General features: G+C 48.6%; 1 protein-coding gene across 2 annotated transcripts in view; it reads left to right on the top strand.

The window, feature by feature from the left end:
* The window catches only part of Cdc42bpb (CDC42 binding protein kinase beta), an 84,013-nt gene that overhangs the window by 20,553 nt on the left and 47,586 nt on the right, over positions 1-15,874 (top strand). For both annotated transcript variants that reach the window (XM_021179544.1, XM_029484324.1), the window contains exons 2-3: positions 11,858-11,949; positions 15,381-15,464. In XM_021179544.1, coding sequence (XP_021035203.1) covers positions 11,858-11,949; positions 15,381-15,464 — 176 coding nt within the window. The remainder of the gene's footprint in view (positions 1-11,857; positions 11,950-15,380; positions 15,465-15,874) is intronic.

The raw sequence follows: 15,874 nt of genomic DNA, 5'->3' as shown, positions 1-15,874 counted from the left end.
GCTATCAACAAACTGCACCCTATCATAAAGATCCAAAATGACTCCATTCAGCATGCCGTGAAATCTGTGACTGTGTGTGTGTGTGTGTGTGTGTGTGTGTGTAGTCAGGGTCTGGCCTTTAAAACTGTGTATGTTATACACCCATCTCTATGCTAACCTGGGCAACATCACATATGAAATCCCAAGGGCTTTTCTCAGTAAGTTAATTTTGGACTGGAAGCCTTTATTTCTCAGATTAGATGCAAAGCCAAGGGCCGTTGTTCTTCTGTCCCTGTTAGAAGACACTGTTTCAGTAAAAGGTGACCTGCAGGCAGCAAGGTCTCGGGGTGGAGGCCACACAAGACCCCTCGTTCTCGCCCTTTTAACTTCGCTCTCAGGGTGAGTGATGATTCCAGACATTGAGGGAAGCTCCCTTGGAGTTGTTACATTTGAAGAGTGGTAGCTGAGAAGGGATAACGGTCCTAGAGACAGATGGCAGAAAGTCCTGGAAAGTTAGATAGTGGAGAAAGGACAAGGGAGCCATGGCTGCTTCACTGAGGGAGAAATGGCTTGACGATCCTTCCTCCATGGTTGGATTCTTCTGTTTTAAATACTGAAGTAAAAGAAGCAGACAAGTGGCTGAATTCAAGACCTTCTTAACTGAATTAAATTTTGGAGTGAGTTTCTGTCACCGTGTAACAGAAACAAGATTCTCTCCTCATGTCTTGGCTGTCAAACCAAGCAGGAAGGCGGCTGTGGGGAAAGTCAGAAGGTAACAAAATGTTCTTGTGACAAGGATGTGACACCACCTAAGCTTTCACCTATGTTCGTCCTGTGAAAGGCCAGACTGCATCGCTGGCCTGTCCTCTGACATCATCACCTAGTGCCTGGGACAGGTGGCCCCCAGGGATCCACACATTTAGGCCTTGGATTTGGCCCTGGCCTGGGGCCAAGAAGATCTGCTGTTTCCTGTCTGAGCTGTGACCACAGCCCTGAGTTGTCTTACCTGTCAGGTGTCAGGTGGGGATGCTGCCATGCACATAGCTGGTGGTTGGGGGCGGGCAGCAAAGCGTGCTGTGCAGGGATTCCCATTGCACAGAGGCTGTGCGCATTGCTGGTTCCTCTCCATCCTCAGCTTACGTCTTACCTGTCTTTCTAAACCAGGATCAAACAAAATGAGAATCTGCTTGCTACAGTAAAAAGGACATTTTAAAAAATATCTTTGGCCTATTCTTCCCCAGAGCAGCAGGCCAGTAGACTTTATTGTGCCTGGTACCTCTTCCTTGGTTTGGGGCTCCTGGGAGGCTCCACTGCCCCACAGTGAGTCTCAACAATGGTGGCCATCCAGATGACACTGCGGGCAGAGCAAGGGACAGCTTAGTGCACAAAGTACTTCGTTTATGTGCAAGTGTGAAGACCTGAGTTCTCAGAACCTGTTTAAGAGCAGGGTGTGGTGACGCACACCCATAAGCCCAGAGCTGCTGGTGCAGAGAGACAGGTGGATCCCTGAGGCCCTCTGGCCTGCTATTCTAGACAAAGCGGAGAGGTCTAGGCTCAGTGAAAGACCCATTTAAAAAATACAGTGGAATATAACCAAAGATGGTGTCGCACACACACGTGTGTGCTCAGGTTGGGTATATCATGCATTGTAAGCCACCCCTGCTGCTCCTGACTTGAGCATTCCACCTCTAAAACCGGCAGCTGTTTGTTTGTTTTTAAATGTTTATTTACTTATTGTGTGTGTTTGGCTTGGCGTGGTTGTGTTGCAGATGCATAGAGTTCTGGAGGTCAGAGGACACTTGTGTGATTTGATTCTCTCCTTCCACCACGTGTGTTCCAAGGATTAGACTTAGGTCATTTGTCAGCCTTGGCAGCAGGCACATTTACCCACCGAACCATCTTGCCAACACTGAGAAAGCCATCAGTTTGTGTTCAGGGGACCCATGTGCCTCTCTCTGGGCCCCTTTCAGCATGTCTTTTGGTTGGCTGGCAAAGATGACTTCAGGTGTGGACCCCCTGAGAAGAGAGATCGTTCAGGGTAGAGCATCCTAACTTCTAAGCTGAGTTGCTCCCAGTAGACAGTCTCTGTAACTAAGTCTGCCTACCTTCTCCAGCAGATGCTGCAGGCGTGAGAGTTTTGTCAGCTTGACACATCTGAAGTCATCTAGGAAGAAGGAACTTCAGTTGAGAAAATGTCAGCATCAGCTTAGCCTGTAGGCGAGGCCGTGGGGTGCAACTTCTTTTTTGTTTGTTTGTTTGTTTCTCTGTGTATCTCTGACTGTCCTGGAACTCACTCTGTAGACCAGGCTGGCCTTGAACTTAGAAATCCACCTGCCTCTGCTGGGATTAAAGGCATGCACCACCACCGCCCGGCGGGGTGCAACTTCTTGATTAGTGATTGATATGGGATGGGTCAGCCCACTCCGGATAGTGCCGACCCTGCTCGGGTGGTCTTGTGTTGTACAGGAAAGCAGGCCGAGTGAGGCATGGAGATAAGTCAGTCAGCAGGCACCCTCCGAGGCCTCTGCTTCAGTCCCTGTCTCCGGGTTCCTGCCTTGGGTTCCTGCTCTGACTTCCCCGGGTGATGGACTGTGACCTTCTCGGGTGGTTTTGGTCATGATGTTTATCACAGCGATAGAAACCAGACTGGGGTTGCCGAGGGGGTGAGGTTTGATTTGTTGCTTTTTGTTTTGCATTCATTCTGTATGTGTCTGTCCGTGTGTGTCTGTCTGTCTGTGTGTGTCCGTGTGTGTGTGTGTGTGTGTGTGTGTGTGTGTTTAAGAAGGGCACATGTGGAGGTCATCGGACAACTTGTGGGAGTTGGTTTTTTTCCCTTCCATGTGTTTCAGGGATTGAACCTGAGGTCAGTCAGGTTTGGCAGCACTTTGAGCGACTTGTTTACCTACTTGTTTGCCTTTTGAGACAGTCCCTTGGCCGAGTTCAGGCTGGCCTGGAACTCATGGTGTGGCCCAGACTGGCTTTGAAGCCTCAGTCCTCTTGCGTCAGCTCCCAGGTTTTTAGCTTACAGGTGTGTACCTCCACGCCTGTCTCAGCCCTCACTCTCTAATTCTGATTTCCTGCCTCTTAAATCTAGGAGGTCCATAAATAGGATGCATCCAAGAGCTTGTGGGAGAGATGGCCTGGAAACTGGTCGTCTATGCTGCAGTGAGTGCAGTGGCCATAATTTCTCACTCAGTCACCTGCTGTACACTCACTTTTCATTTTAATGATTTGGGGAGAGAGGCACTACTGGGGACAGAACCCAGGGCTGCGTGCAGCTGGGCAAGGCTCTGGACTGTGCCAGCCCTGGGATTTTTAAAATGAATTTTTTTGTTCACAGCAGCAGGGGAGCTGGCTCTATTGCAGGGTTCCTGGTGACAGCAGAGGGTCTTCTCTTCACTGATGGACTCCCACAGGACAGCCCTGCATGTGGCTGGGATCACAGCCCCATGGAGTATTCAAGTGCCCTGCACCATCCTCGGGCAGGAGGTCAGACAATGAGGTGATGTGCAGCAGTGAGGTGGTGCGGGCTTGTTTCCATGGTAACAGCAGCTTCCACCGCATGGAAAAGAATGGAGAAAGGCACCTGACAGAGAGGGCGTGTCCGGGAGTGAAGGGCAGCAGGGCAGCCCCGAGTGGGCCTGGAAAGTAGGTGTGACCGGCTTCATCCGGGCATAGGCGGCTCCTCCGTGACGGTACACTGCTGGAATGAAGGCTGGTGTTGACTCAGCACAGCCTTCCCACCCCAGTGGACTTTCACTGCCCAAGCTTGTAGCTGGCTTGGCTTCTGACTCACTGTTAAAAAGCTCCCTCCTCACTCTGCAGCTGTGCGCTGAGCATAGTTCAAACGCATCGTTTGCTGACCCGCCGGGAGTGCCTCGGGTCCACAGGTCCCCGTCAGTTTCACTTAGGAACACCACTGGGACTTGTTGGAAGAGTCGAGTCCCTTTTCTCCAGGTCCTGGTTCATGGCGGGGGGCGGGGGGGTCTGCAACTGCCTGCCTGTGACATAGACTGCTGTCACTTCACAGATACCTACTTACCCGTACAAGTGAGTGCGGCTCTGTAATTTGAGCACATATTTCAGAACCCTTAGTGTGAGTGTTAACCTTTGTGCCCTCACTAGGAGCCACCGTGTGTCAGGCAGCCACGCTGTCTCCTGACGGGTGAGGAGAAGCACAGAGCCTTCCTTCAGGTGGAGTTGACTTGTGTCTTGTGTGTTCCATGTCCCAGCTACGTCAGTGGCCTTCAGGGTCCCTGTTTCTCTGTGATTACCCTCTATTTACACTAGATGCTGAAGACCATTTCATTTGCACACATGATGCTGCTGACATAGAACTACAGAGACCGAAGAGTTGAGAGACTTGCAAAAAGACTTAGGCCTAAGCTGGGTGTGGTGACACACGCCTTTAGTACTAGCACTCTAGAGGCAGAGGCAGTTGGATCTCTAAATTGGAGGCCAGCCTGGTCTACAGAGCAAGTTCCAGGACAGCCAGGGCTATACAGAGAAACCCCATCTCAGGGGAGAAAGGAAGGCTTGAGTCCAGAGGCTGAGGCCGGGTTGATAGCTGATGGCTGGCATTGTGAGCTGCAGGGTGGGAAAGGGAAGCCTAAACGCTTGCCATCTGCCGGCAGCTGCCTTGGCCACGGCCCTCCCTCAGACTCTTTCCCTGCTAGCCCCTCTGGTCAACCGTTCTAGTCTTACTTCTCCTCTTGGGAAAGGAGCGGGGATATGAGGCATTAGTTTCTCATTTCATGATTCTCAGTCAGAGAGCTTCCCTTTGCCGCTAGTTCTTCCTGGCAGAGCTTTCCTTTAAAGGAACAGGCTTCAGTTTTTCTTACAATTTGGATCTCTCTCAATAGTTTCTCTCTGTGTTTGTTTGTGTGTGGGGGGTGTTGGTGGCATGTTCTTGAGGGGGTGTGGGTACCCATGTGTGAACACGTGTGTGAACACGTGTGAACACGCGAAGGCTGGAGGAGGACACCAGGTGTCGTCACTGCTCTTTGCCTCTGTCTTTCTGCCCTGAGACAGGGTCCCTCATTTAACTGGAAGCTTGCCGCCTCTTCGGCTTGGTTGGCAGTCTGGCGGTTGAGCTCCTGGGATCTGCTTGTCTCTGTTGCCTCAGCTGGGGCCCAGCAAGCAGTCCTGTCTTACTGCTGAGCCATCTTCTTAGCCATAGTAGTTATCTTGATTGATGGTCCATTGCCTTTGGGTGACAGGAGAAGGTGAGGGCAACAAAGCTCTACAGCTTAGTGGAGTACTTGCATGGAGCACTTGCATGGAGCACTTGGATGCGTCTGACCTCCAGCTGTGCAGAACAAGAAGTACAGTGGGGTCTGGAGGAATGGGAATGGTGGTGTGAGCCTTCCTTGTGGAGAAGGTAAATCCCTTTTTGATGGCTTGTCATGGTGACTGGAGAAGGCGAATCTCTTTGATGTCATGGTGGCAGTCAGTCCTCACAGGTTTGTGGCTGTGCTGGGCAGAAAGTGGGTAACCCATATGAGGTAGACCTAGGCTTCATGTCCACTTTGTGAAGAGAGGACTTAGTGTTTGGTAGTGTTCTAGGACTCCCAGAGTTGAAGACTGAGAGTGCAGGAACTGGCAGAGCCGTCATTGGTGCTACTCCAGTTTAATGGCGTGAGTGCCCACCTGGTCCGTAGCACTTCCGGGTTTCCTGTGGGTGGGTGTTTGTTGACCCAGTAGCATGGAGTGTCTAGATACTGATGGAGTGTGGAAGAGTTCCATCCCGTGTGCTTTTCAGTCTCTCGTTGTGTAACTCATCTTTTGTCTCTGCCTCCTGAGTGTTGGGATCATAGTATAGCCCCGTGCCTGGCTGCAGTTTACTCTTCTTAAAACTTAGAATTGTCTCGTGTGGCGTCCTGCTCCATTTATGATCTGTATCACTGAGAGTCAGCGTTAATGTCCCCAGTTACAGCTGACACGCCTTCCTCCAGCTGACTGACCATACCGTCTGTGTGGAGCTGGAAAGATGGCTCGGAGGTTAGGAACCCTGGCTGCTCTTCGGAGGACAAGGTCCCTCTGTAAGGTCACTTCTGGGGACTTAACACTCTCTTCTGGACTCTCTGGGACTGACTGCACATATGTGCTACACAGCCACGCATATAAATACTTTTTTTTGGAGACAGAGTTTCTCTATTTAGCCCTGGCTCTTCTGGAACTTGCTATGTAGACCAAGCTGGCCTTGAATCAGAGATTCTCCTGCCTCTGCCTCCCGAGTGCCAGGACAAAAGGTGTGTGCATCATGCCAGAATTTTAAAAAAAATTTTGAGATGTTAATATAAATAATACTTGAAAGATCACCAATCTTTATTTTATTTTTGATATTAATTGATCAGTTGAGGAAGGTCTCACTAATGTATCCCAGGCTGAGGCCTCACTTCACCACGCCTGGTCCAGATGGTGTTTTGAGCACTCTGTTTTGTTTCCTAGCTGGCATGGTTTTTTTTGTTTTTTGCTTTTTTTTTTTTAAAGATTTATTTATTTATTATATGTAAGTACACTGTAGCTGTCTTCAGACACCCCAGAAGAGGGCATCAGATCTCATTACAGATGGTTGTGAGCCACCATGTGGTTGCTAGGATTTGAACTCACGACCTTCAGAAGAGCAGTCGGCACTCTTAACCGCTGAGCCATCTCTCAAGCCCCCTTAGCTGGCATGTTTAAGAGTATGCGACAGTGCTGATGGTTTTAGCTGAGTGAAATACAGGACAGGGGAAAATGCCTTTCTAAAAATGATGTGTATATATAAGTATTTGTGTTGTGCCTGCGTGTATATATGTGTCCTGCTTGAATATCTGGTGTCTGCAGACGCCAGAAGAGGGTATAAGATCCCCTGGAATTATTGATGGTTATAAGCTACTGTCTAGGTCCTGGGAATTGAACTTAGGTCCTCTACAGGAACAAATGGTCTCACCTGCTGAGCTGTATTCTAGCCCCAATGTTGTTGTTCTCCTCCTCCTCCTCCTCCTCCTCCTTTTTTTTAAACATACAAGACAGCAGTAGGATACTGCAAGAAAAAACAGCCACCGGGTCCTTTATACTCTCATGCCCCGAGCATTAACTGGTTTTGTGGTTTGTTTCATTTTGTGGCTCTGGGGGCATCGCTGCCTGATGTCACTTGGCCTCCCATGTCAGGGTCATCTCCCTGCCCATCAGGTTACTGGGATAAAGCCAGCCCCATGCTCCCCCTGAGCGGTACTCTCTGGTTCCAAGGTGTCCAGGCACATCCTGCCCCTCCTCTCCCCAGGACTGAGCTGTCCTGGTTTTTTCTTGGGGCATTTAATGTTGGTGTCCATCTGGTGAGTGTGGCTCTCCTCGATTTCCAGTTATCTGTTTAGCTACATTAGCAAATGTGTCTCAGATGTCTTTGTAACGGTTTTACATTGAGAGAGGTTAAACAACAGGAAAAGCTGCCTTCCCCAGGTCTTTGAGAGTCCTCACATGCTGTTCCCTGAGTAGTTCTCTTGAGTAGTATGTACTCTAAAACATGAGTATTCCATGAAACCACAGCGCAGCCCAAGTATCAGGAGCATAGCCTTAACATGCCGCTGCCTGCTCTCCTTTGCGCAGGTTAGGGCTCTGGTGCTCCGTGTTTCCGGGCTGAAGAACTTCCTGATGTCAGTATGAGCTCCCTGTCTGTGACCATGGTGCTTTGTGTCCTTGGAGCTTCTTTCTCTTCACACCACAAGCTGCTCAGGCTCTGGACTTGCCTGAGGAGACCTGGTTCCTTTAGTGGAGGATATTTAGAAACTAAAACCAGGTATTAGGTCTTCATTTTAGGGTTTCGTATTTTAAGGCCTCTCGGTTTACAGAGCTTGGCTATATATGTCTTTGTACACCCACTTAAGTATCTGTCTGTCGGTCTCTCTCTTGGAGACAGGTTCTCGCCGTCCTCTGTGTGGTGAAATGGAGCCAATACCGACCCCGTCTGTGGATTCCCTGCACATCCCCGCTCCCCTCGTGTCTTTTCCACCGCCATTGCTCTAGGTCTGCGTACTTACTGGTCCCCTGCTGTCTGCAGCCAATCTCCCTCCCCACCCTCAGCTCTTCCCTAGGACAGAGCTCTGCCCCAAGGTCACTCACAGATTGTGCGCACTCACCCCTTGTTCTTTGGCCTAAAGAGATAAACACCCACAGGCCTTCTTTCTAGGCCCCTCCGTGCCTCGCTTTCGTTTCCATCGATGTCCCCGGTCTTTTAGGTTCTTTACCAGGTCAAACCCCACCTCCTCAGGTTTGTTTCTATAGTTGTCCAGTTTTCCAGGTGACCCTGACAACTTCATGTCAACCTTTTGTGGGACACCTGGACAAGACTGTTGAAATACATAACAACAAACAGAGAGTAGCGAGAAGCTTAGCAGAAAGGCTGAGCAGCCTTAGGACAGCCAGTGTGGCGGGATAAGGAGCTAGACCGCCCGGGTGCAGGCTCCAGCGGACCCTGGGGAGAGCTCTGTGTCATAGGAAGAGGAGATCGGTTCCTAGTCACCGACATAACTTCTAAGATGGGCTAGCTGTCGGGATGCCGCAGCTTGCGTGTCCTTCTGTCACTGGAATGTGACAGAAGCTGAACTTTTCTCTGGGACCCCCACAGGGGGCAGGAGAACTGAACAGGGTTAGGTAAATCCTCTTCAGACTGCTTAAGCACGTGTGTGGTTACAGCCAAGCATTAAAATCTGCATTTCACACCTGTTAAGGGATAAACGGCGGTGGCATGAAGGATAAATGTTTTTTTGAAAGCCTTTAACACAAAATAGGATTAAGCTAGATCTTCAAAGGATTCATTGGTTTTCTGAATCTTAATAAAATGACAGGAGAAAGGAAAAAAAACCAGTTAACGTTTAATTAAGATAATTTCCTACCCTGTCTCAAAACCCAAATAAATACATAAATAAAAGATAATTATCTTTAAACTAATTTCTATAAATAATGTAATTCATTAAGAAAAACAATGTAGAAGAATCACATTTACAGATTTATGTCTTGATAGAGCAAGAGCACAGCAGTTACATACCCAGCGGGGAGAGCAGCGTGCAGCAGTGGGAGCATGGCAGTGGGAAGAGCAGCGTGCAGTAGTGGGAGCACGGCAGTGGGAAGAGCAGTGTGTGGCAGTGTGGGAGCACAGCAGTGGGAAGAGCAGTGTGCGGCAGTGTGGGAGCACAGCAGAGGGAAGAGCAGGGAGCACGGCAGTGGGAAGAGCAGTGTGTGGCAGTAGTGGGAGCACGGCAGTGGGAAGAGCANTAGTGGGAGCACGGCAGTGGGAAGAGCAGTGTGTGGCAGTGTGGGAGCACAGCAGAGGGAAGAGCAGGGAGCACGGCAGTGGGAAGAGCAGTGTGGGCGCTTGGCAGTGGCTCATTATCAAGCTCACAACAGGCTTGGTTCGGCCTCCCATGTAGCATCTCAGAGCTCTGGTACTGAGAATATAGTCTGGGTTGGGTTTGCTTGGGAAGGTTTTTTTGTTTTATTTTGGTTTGGTTTGGTTTGGTTTTTCGAGACAGGGTTTCTCTGTGTAGCTCTGGCTGTCCTGGAACTCACTCTGTAGCCCAGGCTGGCCTCGAATTCAGAAATCCGCCTGCCTCTGCCTCCCAAGTACTGGGATTAAAGGCGTGTGCCACCACCGCCCGGCTTGGGAAGGCATCTTACAAACCATAAAACATTACTGTATTCTTTGAAAAGTCCAGGAATTTCATCCTGAAAATTAATTAAAGTAATAAAAAGTATATATAAAAATGATCATTATAAATTCTCTGTGAAAGTAATATTTTTTTAAATTAATATATTCAAGAAACTCAACTCATGAATCTATTAAACTGATCATTGAGTGATCCAAAAAGCTAAAAATCACAAGTAAAATAAAAATGGCACAGAAGTTTGTAAGCAGTTAATGATGGCCAGGAGCAAGAGCTGGGGTGGAACGTGGACAAGTTCAGCCACACAGGAGGCTTTTTTTATGAGTGGAATTTTCTTTGCTTCCCAAATGCTTGAGTGTGCCTGCACGGTGTCTGTCGTGGCCCTCAAGCCTGTGCGCCCGTGCGCCTGGTTCTGTGGGGTCCAGAAAGCCCTGCTGTCTGCTGCTGTGCTGGTGGGGGAGGGGTGCATCTGCGCTGGAGCTATCAGGCATACCCCGCTTTCCAAGCACCTTTCTTCTGGTTTCTATAGAAGTCAGATGCCTTGGTTTTCTTCACAGTAAAAGGCACTGCTTGGCTCCCCCAGGTTCTAGCGGCTGTCTAAAAACCTTGCTTCCCTTGGGGCTTTAAGAGTGGTTATTTTTGGTGATGGTTGAAAGGAGCAAACCATGAACTGTAGCTGACCCTTTAGGTTCTAACCCAGGGGTTTTCTTGTTAGGACGGCCTTAAATTCCAGGCTTTGCGCATTCTGTTTTCTGAGCTCTGTGCTGCTGGGTGTTCATGGTGGTAGGCCAGAGGCCACAGCTCATCCTCTGGTAGAAGCCAGGAGCTTCCTATAGCTCCAGTATTGCTCTTAACAGTGAACAATAGTGACTGAACCTTAGTCATACCGAGCAACAAGAAAAGTAAGCCCAACGATACGGAAGTCAGCATAAAGTCTTTAAAGTGCTAGATTATACGTCTAGACAGAGCTTGTTTTAGATACTAATATAAGATGAGAGAAGTAACACATTTGCTCAGTTTTGCCCAACTGCCTAACATTCTAGAAACCTTTATAGCCAGCTGTGGTGGCGCACACCTTTAATCCCAGCACTCTGAAGGCAGAGACAAGCAGATCTGTGAGTTTGAGGCCAGCCTGGTCTATAGAGGGTGTTCCAGGACAGCCAGGACTACACAGAGAAAGAAAGGAAACCTCTAGTAATTAAGACCAATGGAAATTAGCATAAAATCGGTTTGGGCTTGAAGATAAGAGCAGGCATACAAGATGCACCCAACATACTTGCCAGGTAGGCCAGACCATGGGCAGGAGAGGAGGGGCAGTGGTCAGGAGCCAGACCGCACTGTGCTAGCCCTGTCCCTGTCCCCTGCTCTCCTGGGAGAAAGGAGAACCTCTCTGTGAATTATTGTCATATACTGGAAGATTGGGGGGGGGTGCTCAAAGTCACAGAGCTCTGCCTGTCTCAGCTGCACGAAGTCTGAAAGACCAAGGTATGGTCTATTTCCTTGAAGGCTCAGGGAGGAACTTGTTTGCCTGTTCCAGCTCCTAGTGGCTGCCAGGTTCCTTGGTATTAACTGGTTTGAGGCTGCTTCCCTCTCTCCTCTATCTTCCTGTGGTTTTCTCTCCCTCCTGACTCTGTCCAAATTTTATTACTATAAGAACACCAAGTATTGGGCTGGAGAGATGGCTCACTGGTTAAGAACATGCAGTGTTCTTGCAGAGGACCCAGGTTCAACTCCCAGCACCCACATCAGGCAGCTTACAACTGCTTGTAACTCAGACTCCAAGGGATGCGCCTAACCTCAGACACATGCACACACACAGACAGACATCTGTGTACATGTAAGTAACTAGTAAAAGTATTTTTAAAAAACACGATCTTGTTGGCTTTAGGGCCCACTCAGCTGTGGCGTGTGATCTCGTGTTAACTTGGTTACATCTGTGAAGACATTGTTTCCTAATAAAGTCATATTTGAAGAAACACTTCATCCCCGTCCTGATGCACCTTCCAAAGCCCAGCACTGTGCTGGTTGCTGCCGTCTCAGCAACCAACCTCGGATCTAACCAGGAAAGCAGAGGGGTTACCAGATTTTTGCAGCAACTACATTTGTTACAGTAGTTACTGAAGCATTGCTGTTGACAGCCATCCGTAGTCAGAGACAGCTGCTAGTGTGGCGCCGCCATCAGGTAGGGTTAGGAGAGTGTCGTGTGCTGGACTAAACTGTGTTTCTCCTTACAGCTAAGCCTTTCACCCAGCTCGTGAAGGACATGCAGCTTCATCGAGAAGACTTCGAGATCATCAAAGTGATCGGGAGAGGAGCCTTTGGTGAGGTAAGAGAGACCCCCCTCCACATGGCCCAGGCAGTACCGGCTCCTTACATCTAGGAGCTGATACTGGTATCATCTGAAGAGCTCTGGGCGGGTAAACAGGGCCAGCATGATGTATTGATTAACGTTGTTATCATGTTCTATGGTCAATTTTATGCTAATAAAATTCCTTCCTTCATAAAATTCCATCGTTTTTAGGAAGATAACTCTGTGTGTGTGTGTGTGTGTGTGCGTGTGTACCCGAGTGCGTAATATGTCTGAATATGTCTGTTTGCTACATATTTGTACCTGGGGGGCCCTGTTAGAGGCCAAAGATTGACATGAGATGTCTTCTGTCACTCTCCAGCTCAGGCTTTGAGAGACAGTCTCACTGAACCTGAGTTGAGCCGGGCTGGTTTGATCCGCCCCTGCCTCCCTGTGCTGGGTTACAGGGGTCCAGCATCCTGTGCTGGGATCACAGGGGGGTACAGCATGGCATTCTGCTTTGTTCTTGGGTCCTGGGGATCGAGCTCAGGTCCTGCAGACGGAGCCAACGCCCAGGCTTCACTTGGTACCTAGGGTATGGGGCTTGCTGTTATATACACGGCAGGCTGATTGCTGTAGAAATGACTGCATCAGAAACTAAAGGGATTTACCAGAAGGGAAAACTTCAAGCTTAGATATTTGTGTTCTGTGCCATGGTTTTAATAAACTTACGTGGAGCTTGAGTCAGTGTTAATAGTAGTATTGATTTAAGAACCAAAGATGCTGGGAATCGGTTTATAAATCCTTTTTGGGTATATTATTTAATCAACTGGGCAAACCTGGGACAGGCAGGACAGGTATCATCTCTCAGTGGCTCTGTGCTTGTCCACGCTGAGAATCAAGTTGGTCTTGGTTCTGGGTTGGAGTCTTTTGACTTCAGACTTTTTTCTTAATTGCTTGGGAAACGTCCTCTTGTCAAAGCTCCTTCATGATATTCTCACTCTCTTAGGGTTTTGAGCATGAGCTCTCTCTATCGTTCTGGCTGTTCCTGGAACTCACTATGGAGACCAGGCTGGCCTCAAGCTCACAGTTTGCCTCTGAGTGCTGGGATTAAAGTCATACACCACTATTCTTGGCCTTTAGTTCTCTCTTAATGAGAGTTCGGTTTACTCATGATTAACCACCATTTCCTTCATTAGAAAAGAGTTCTTTAAATTTTTGTTATTTTGAAGTTTTAAGAATTTAGAATGGAAAGTGGGGTTTCTGGGAAGATGTTGGAGCAGGAACCACTAGACATCTGCTTCCTCTCCTTGCTAGAAGTTATTTGTGCAGAATCCGTCTAACGAAATCTATTTGGAGCTCAAGTCTATTAGCTTGTGACCTCTAGAGGCCGCTTGATGGTTAAATGTGGTAGGTTTTGGTCAGCTTATTAGCAGATACCTGTGTCTCAAAAGCGATCCTTTGAAATACTTGAAGTTTGGGCTGGAAAGTTTCTGGTACACCAGATGAGTAAATTATTCCTTGTTTAATTTGTAAGTTGTTTTATAGTAAAGCTTATACCACAGACAAAGTTTTTTTTTTTTTTTACACTAAATTTTACTTGAATGTTTCATTTCTACGTATTCTTAACGGATGTTTCTCTGTGACACACACATTCTTCCATGCGTTTTATCAGCTATTTTGTTGGTTTTCCAGATGTGTATCTTGTGAGGAGTGAGGCTTGTGAGAGTTCCAGTGTTGAGGGTCTTGTTCTCAGCATCCAGGTTCTTGTGGGTCCCTCCCCTTCAGAGCATCTGAGCTTGTCTGAAGTCAGCTCTGCTGTCCTCTGCAGCCGTGAAGCCAGAATGCCTTTAAAGTGGCAGCGCCTCATTTGCTAGCCCGTGGCTGGCTCTCAGCCGGGAAGAGCCTCTCTGGTGCAGCAGTGGGCTTGTACCCAGAGCTGCTGATCTGCACGGAGACTGTTTCCTGTTTACTCAGCCCGCAGCAGGCTTGGCTGTCGCTTTGTAAGCCACAGATAAACAGCATGGAGGCCACTAAGAGCAGCCACCATGCTGATGTGGATGTAGGGAACGTTATACAGGGCATCCATCCTGGATTCAGAAGGCCTGTGGCTGTCTCAGGGGACGAGCATCATGGAAGAGCCACTGTCATCCAAGGAAGACATTGAATTCTGGTTGTCATTTTTTAAAAAATATAAATTGTTCCTGTCACTTTTTTTTTAAAGATTTATTTTATGTATATGAGTACACTGTAGCTGTATAGATGGTTGTGAGCCTTGGGGTTGTTGTAAATTAATTTTTTTTTAGACTTCTGCTTGCTCCAGTCAACCGCTTGCTCCGGCCCAAGGATTTGTTTATTATTATACATAAGTACGCTGTAGTTGTTGTCTTCAGACACCCCACAAGAGGGCGCCAGATCTCATTACGGGTAGTTGTGAGTCACCGTGTGCTTGCTGGGATTTGAACTCAGGACCTTTGGAAGAGCAGTCAGTGCTCTTACCCGCTGAGCCATCTCACCAGCCCCTCTAGTTGTCATTTTAATGTAGGCTTTAAAAGCTTGTGCTGGCATGTGATTCCATTGCTCCTGGGCTGCCATTTAGTCCCTTCCTCACTAAAAGTCAACAGCTGTGGACAATGGCTGTCTAGCATCCTTCCCGGTAAGGATTGTGAGGACACATGGCACTTGCTTAGGATGCGTCAGTTCTCAGGGTCCCTCGGTGGTGGCATCGTGAGGTGTGTGCTGCTTAGGAGAGCAGGTGGTTCTGTCTCAGAGCTTAGTGTTCCGTGGATCGTCTTAGTGCAGAGACACTTGGCCTCCCTCCAAATGGTGGCACACATTGTCCTGGAGGAGCTGTATGTGAGTGGGAAGTGACACACATAGTGGCTCATCTCGATGCTACTGGTCATGATGGAGGTCACTTGGGGTGACAGAGACGCCCTGAAAGAGGTGGTGGTATTACAGTCAGGCCTGAGGGTGCTTCTAAGCCTCTTTTGCTATACTCTAGACCCGCACAGCCACTACCTCTGTGAAGCAAAGATTCACATGAGTAGCTGGTAGGCGCCAGCAGGGAAGGTGGACAGAGGCAAGAGGGAGAGGGTGAGGCGTGTGGAGATTGCCCCTAGTACAAGGAGAAGCTACAAGCCACATAAAAGGGTCGTGTTTGTTTTTACTGAAAATCCTCAGGTGTTGTTCAAGTGGAAGACAGGGATCCCCAGTGCCCATTGCTTAGTCCTCAGGTGTCTCTTTACCTGAGCCAGGTGGATGCATCCAAGCTACAGTGTGGTTAAAGCCAAGTTGTCTTGTTTAAAGGGCAACTCTTTATACAGAAGACGTCTCTCTCTCTCTCTCTCTCTCTCCCCTCTCTCGACTCCCTTTCTCTCAGAGTTCCCAGCCAGTTACGATGAACTTTTAGATGTGCAAGGCTTTTGAACCATTAACTAATTTTTTTAAAATTCTAATTTACATTCTAGGTTGCTGTTGTCAAAATGAAGAACACTGAACGAATTTATGCAATGAAAATTCTCAACAAATGGGAAATGCTAAAGAGAGCAGAGGTATGTGTGGAGTGTACAGTAAGTAAAGATGGTGTGTGTGTGTGTGCTGTGTCTGCTTGTGTGTGCATGTGTGTGTGTATGTGTGTGCGTGTGTGTGTGTGTGCACACACTCGCACAAGTACCACACACAAGACCACACCCTCTTCTATTGCTCAAGAAGTGAGCACTGGTTGACTTAAGTTGTCACCATCTCTCAGTCACCGGGTAGCCCCACACCTGCCTTAACTACCTGCATCATCAGCCTTGGGGACCCACCTGCATGACCAGCCTTGGGGACCCACCTGCATGACCAGCCTTGGGGACCCACCTGCATGACCAGCCTTGGGGACCCACCTGCATGGCCAGCCTGGGGACCCACCTGCATGGCCAGCCTTGGGGACCCACCTGCATGGCCAGCCTTGGGGACCCAC

This window comes from Mus caroli, chromosome 12, assembly GCF_900094665.2.
Source record: "Mus caroli chromosome 12, CAROLI_EIJ_v1.1, whole genome shotgun sequence".
Lineage (NCBI taxonomy): Eukaryota > Metazoa > Chordata > Mammalia > Rodentia > Muridae > Mus > Mus caroli.
The sequence above is the reverse complement of the archived record's forward strand: the minus strand, read 5'-3'. Positions and strand labels throughout refer to the sequence as shown.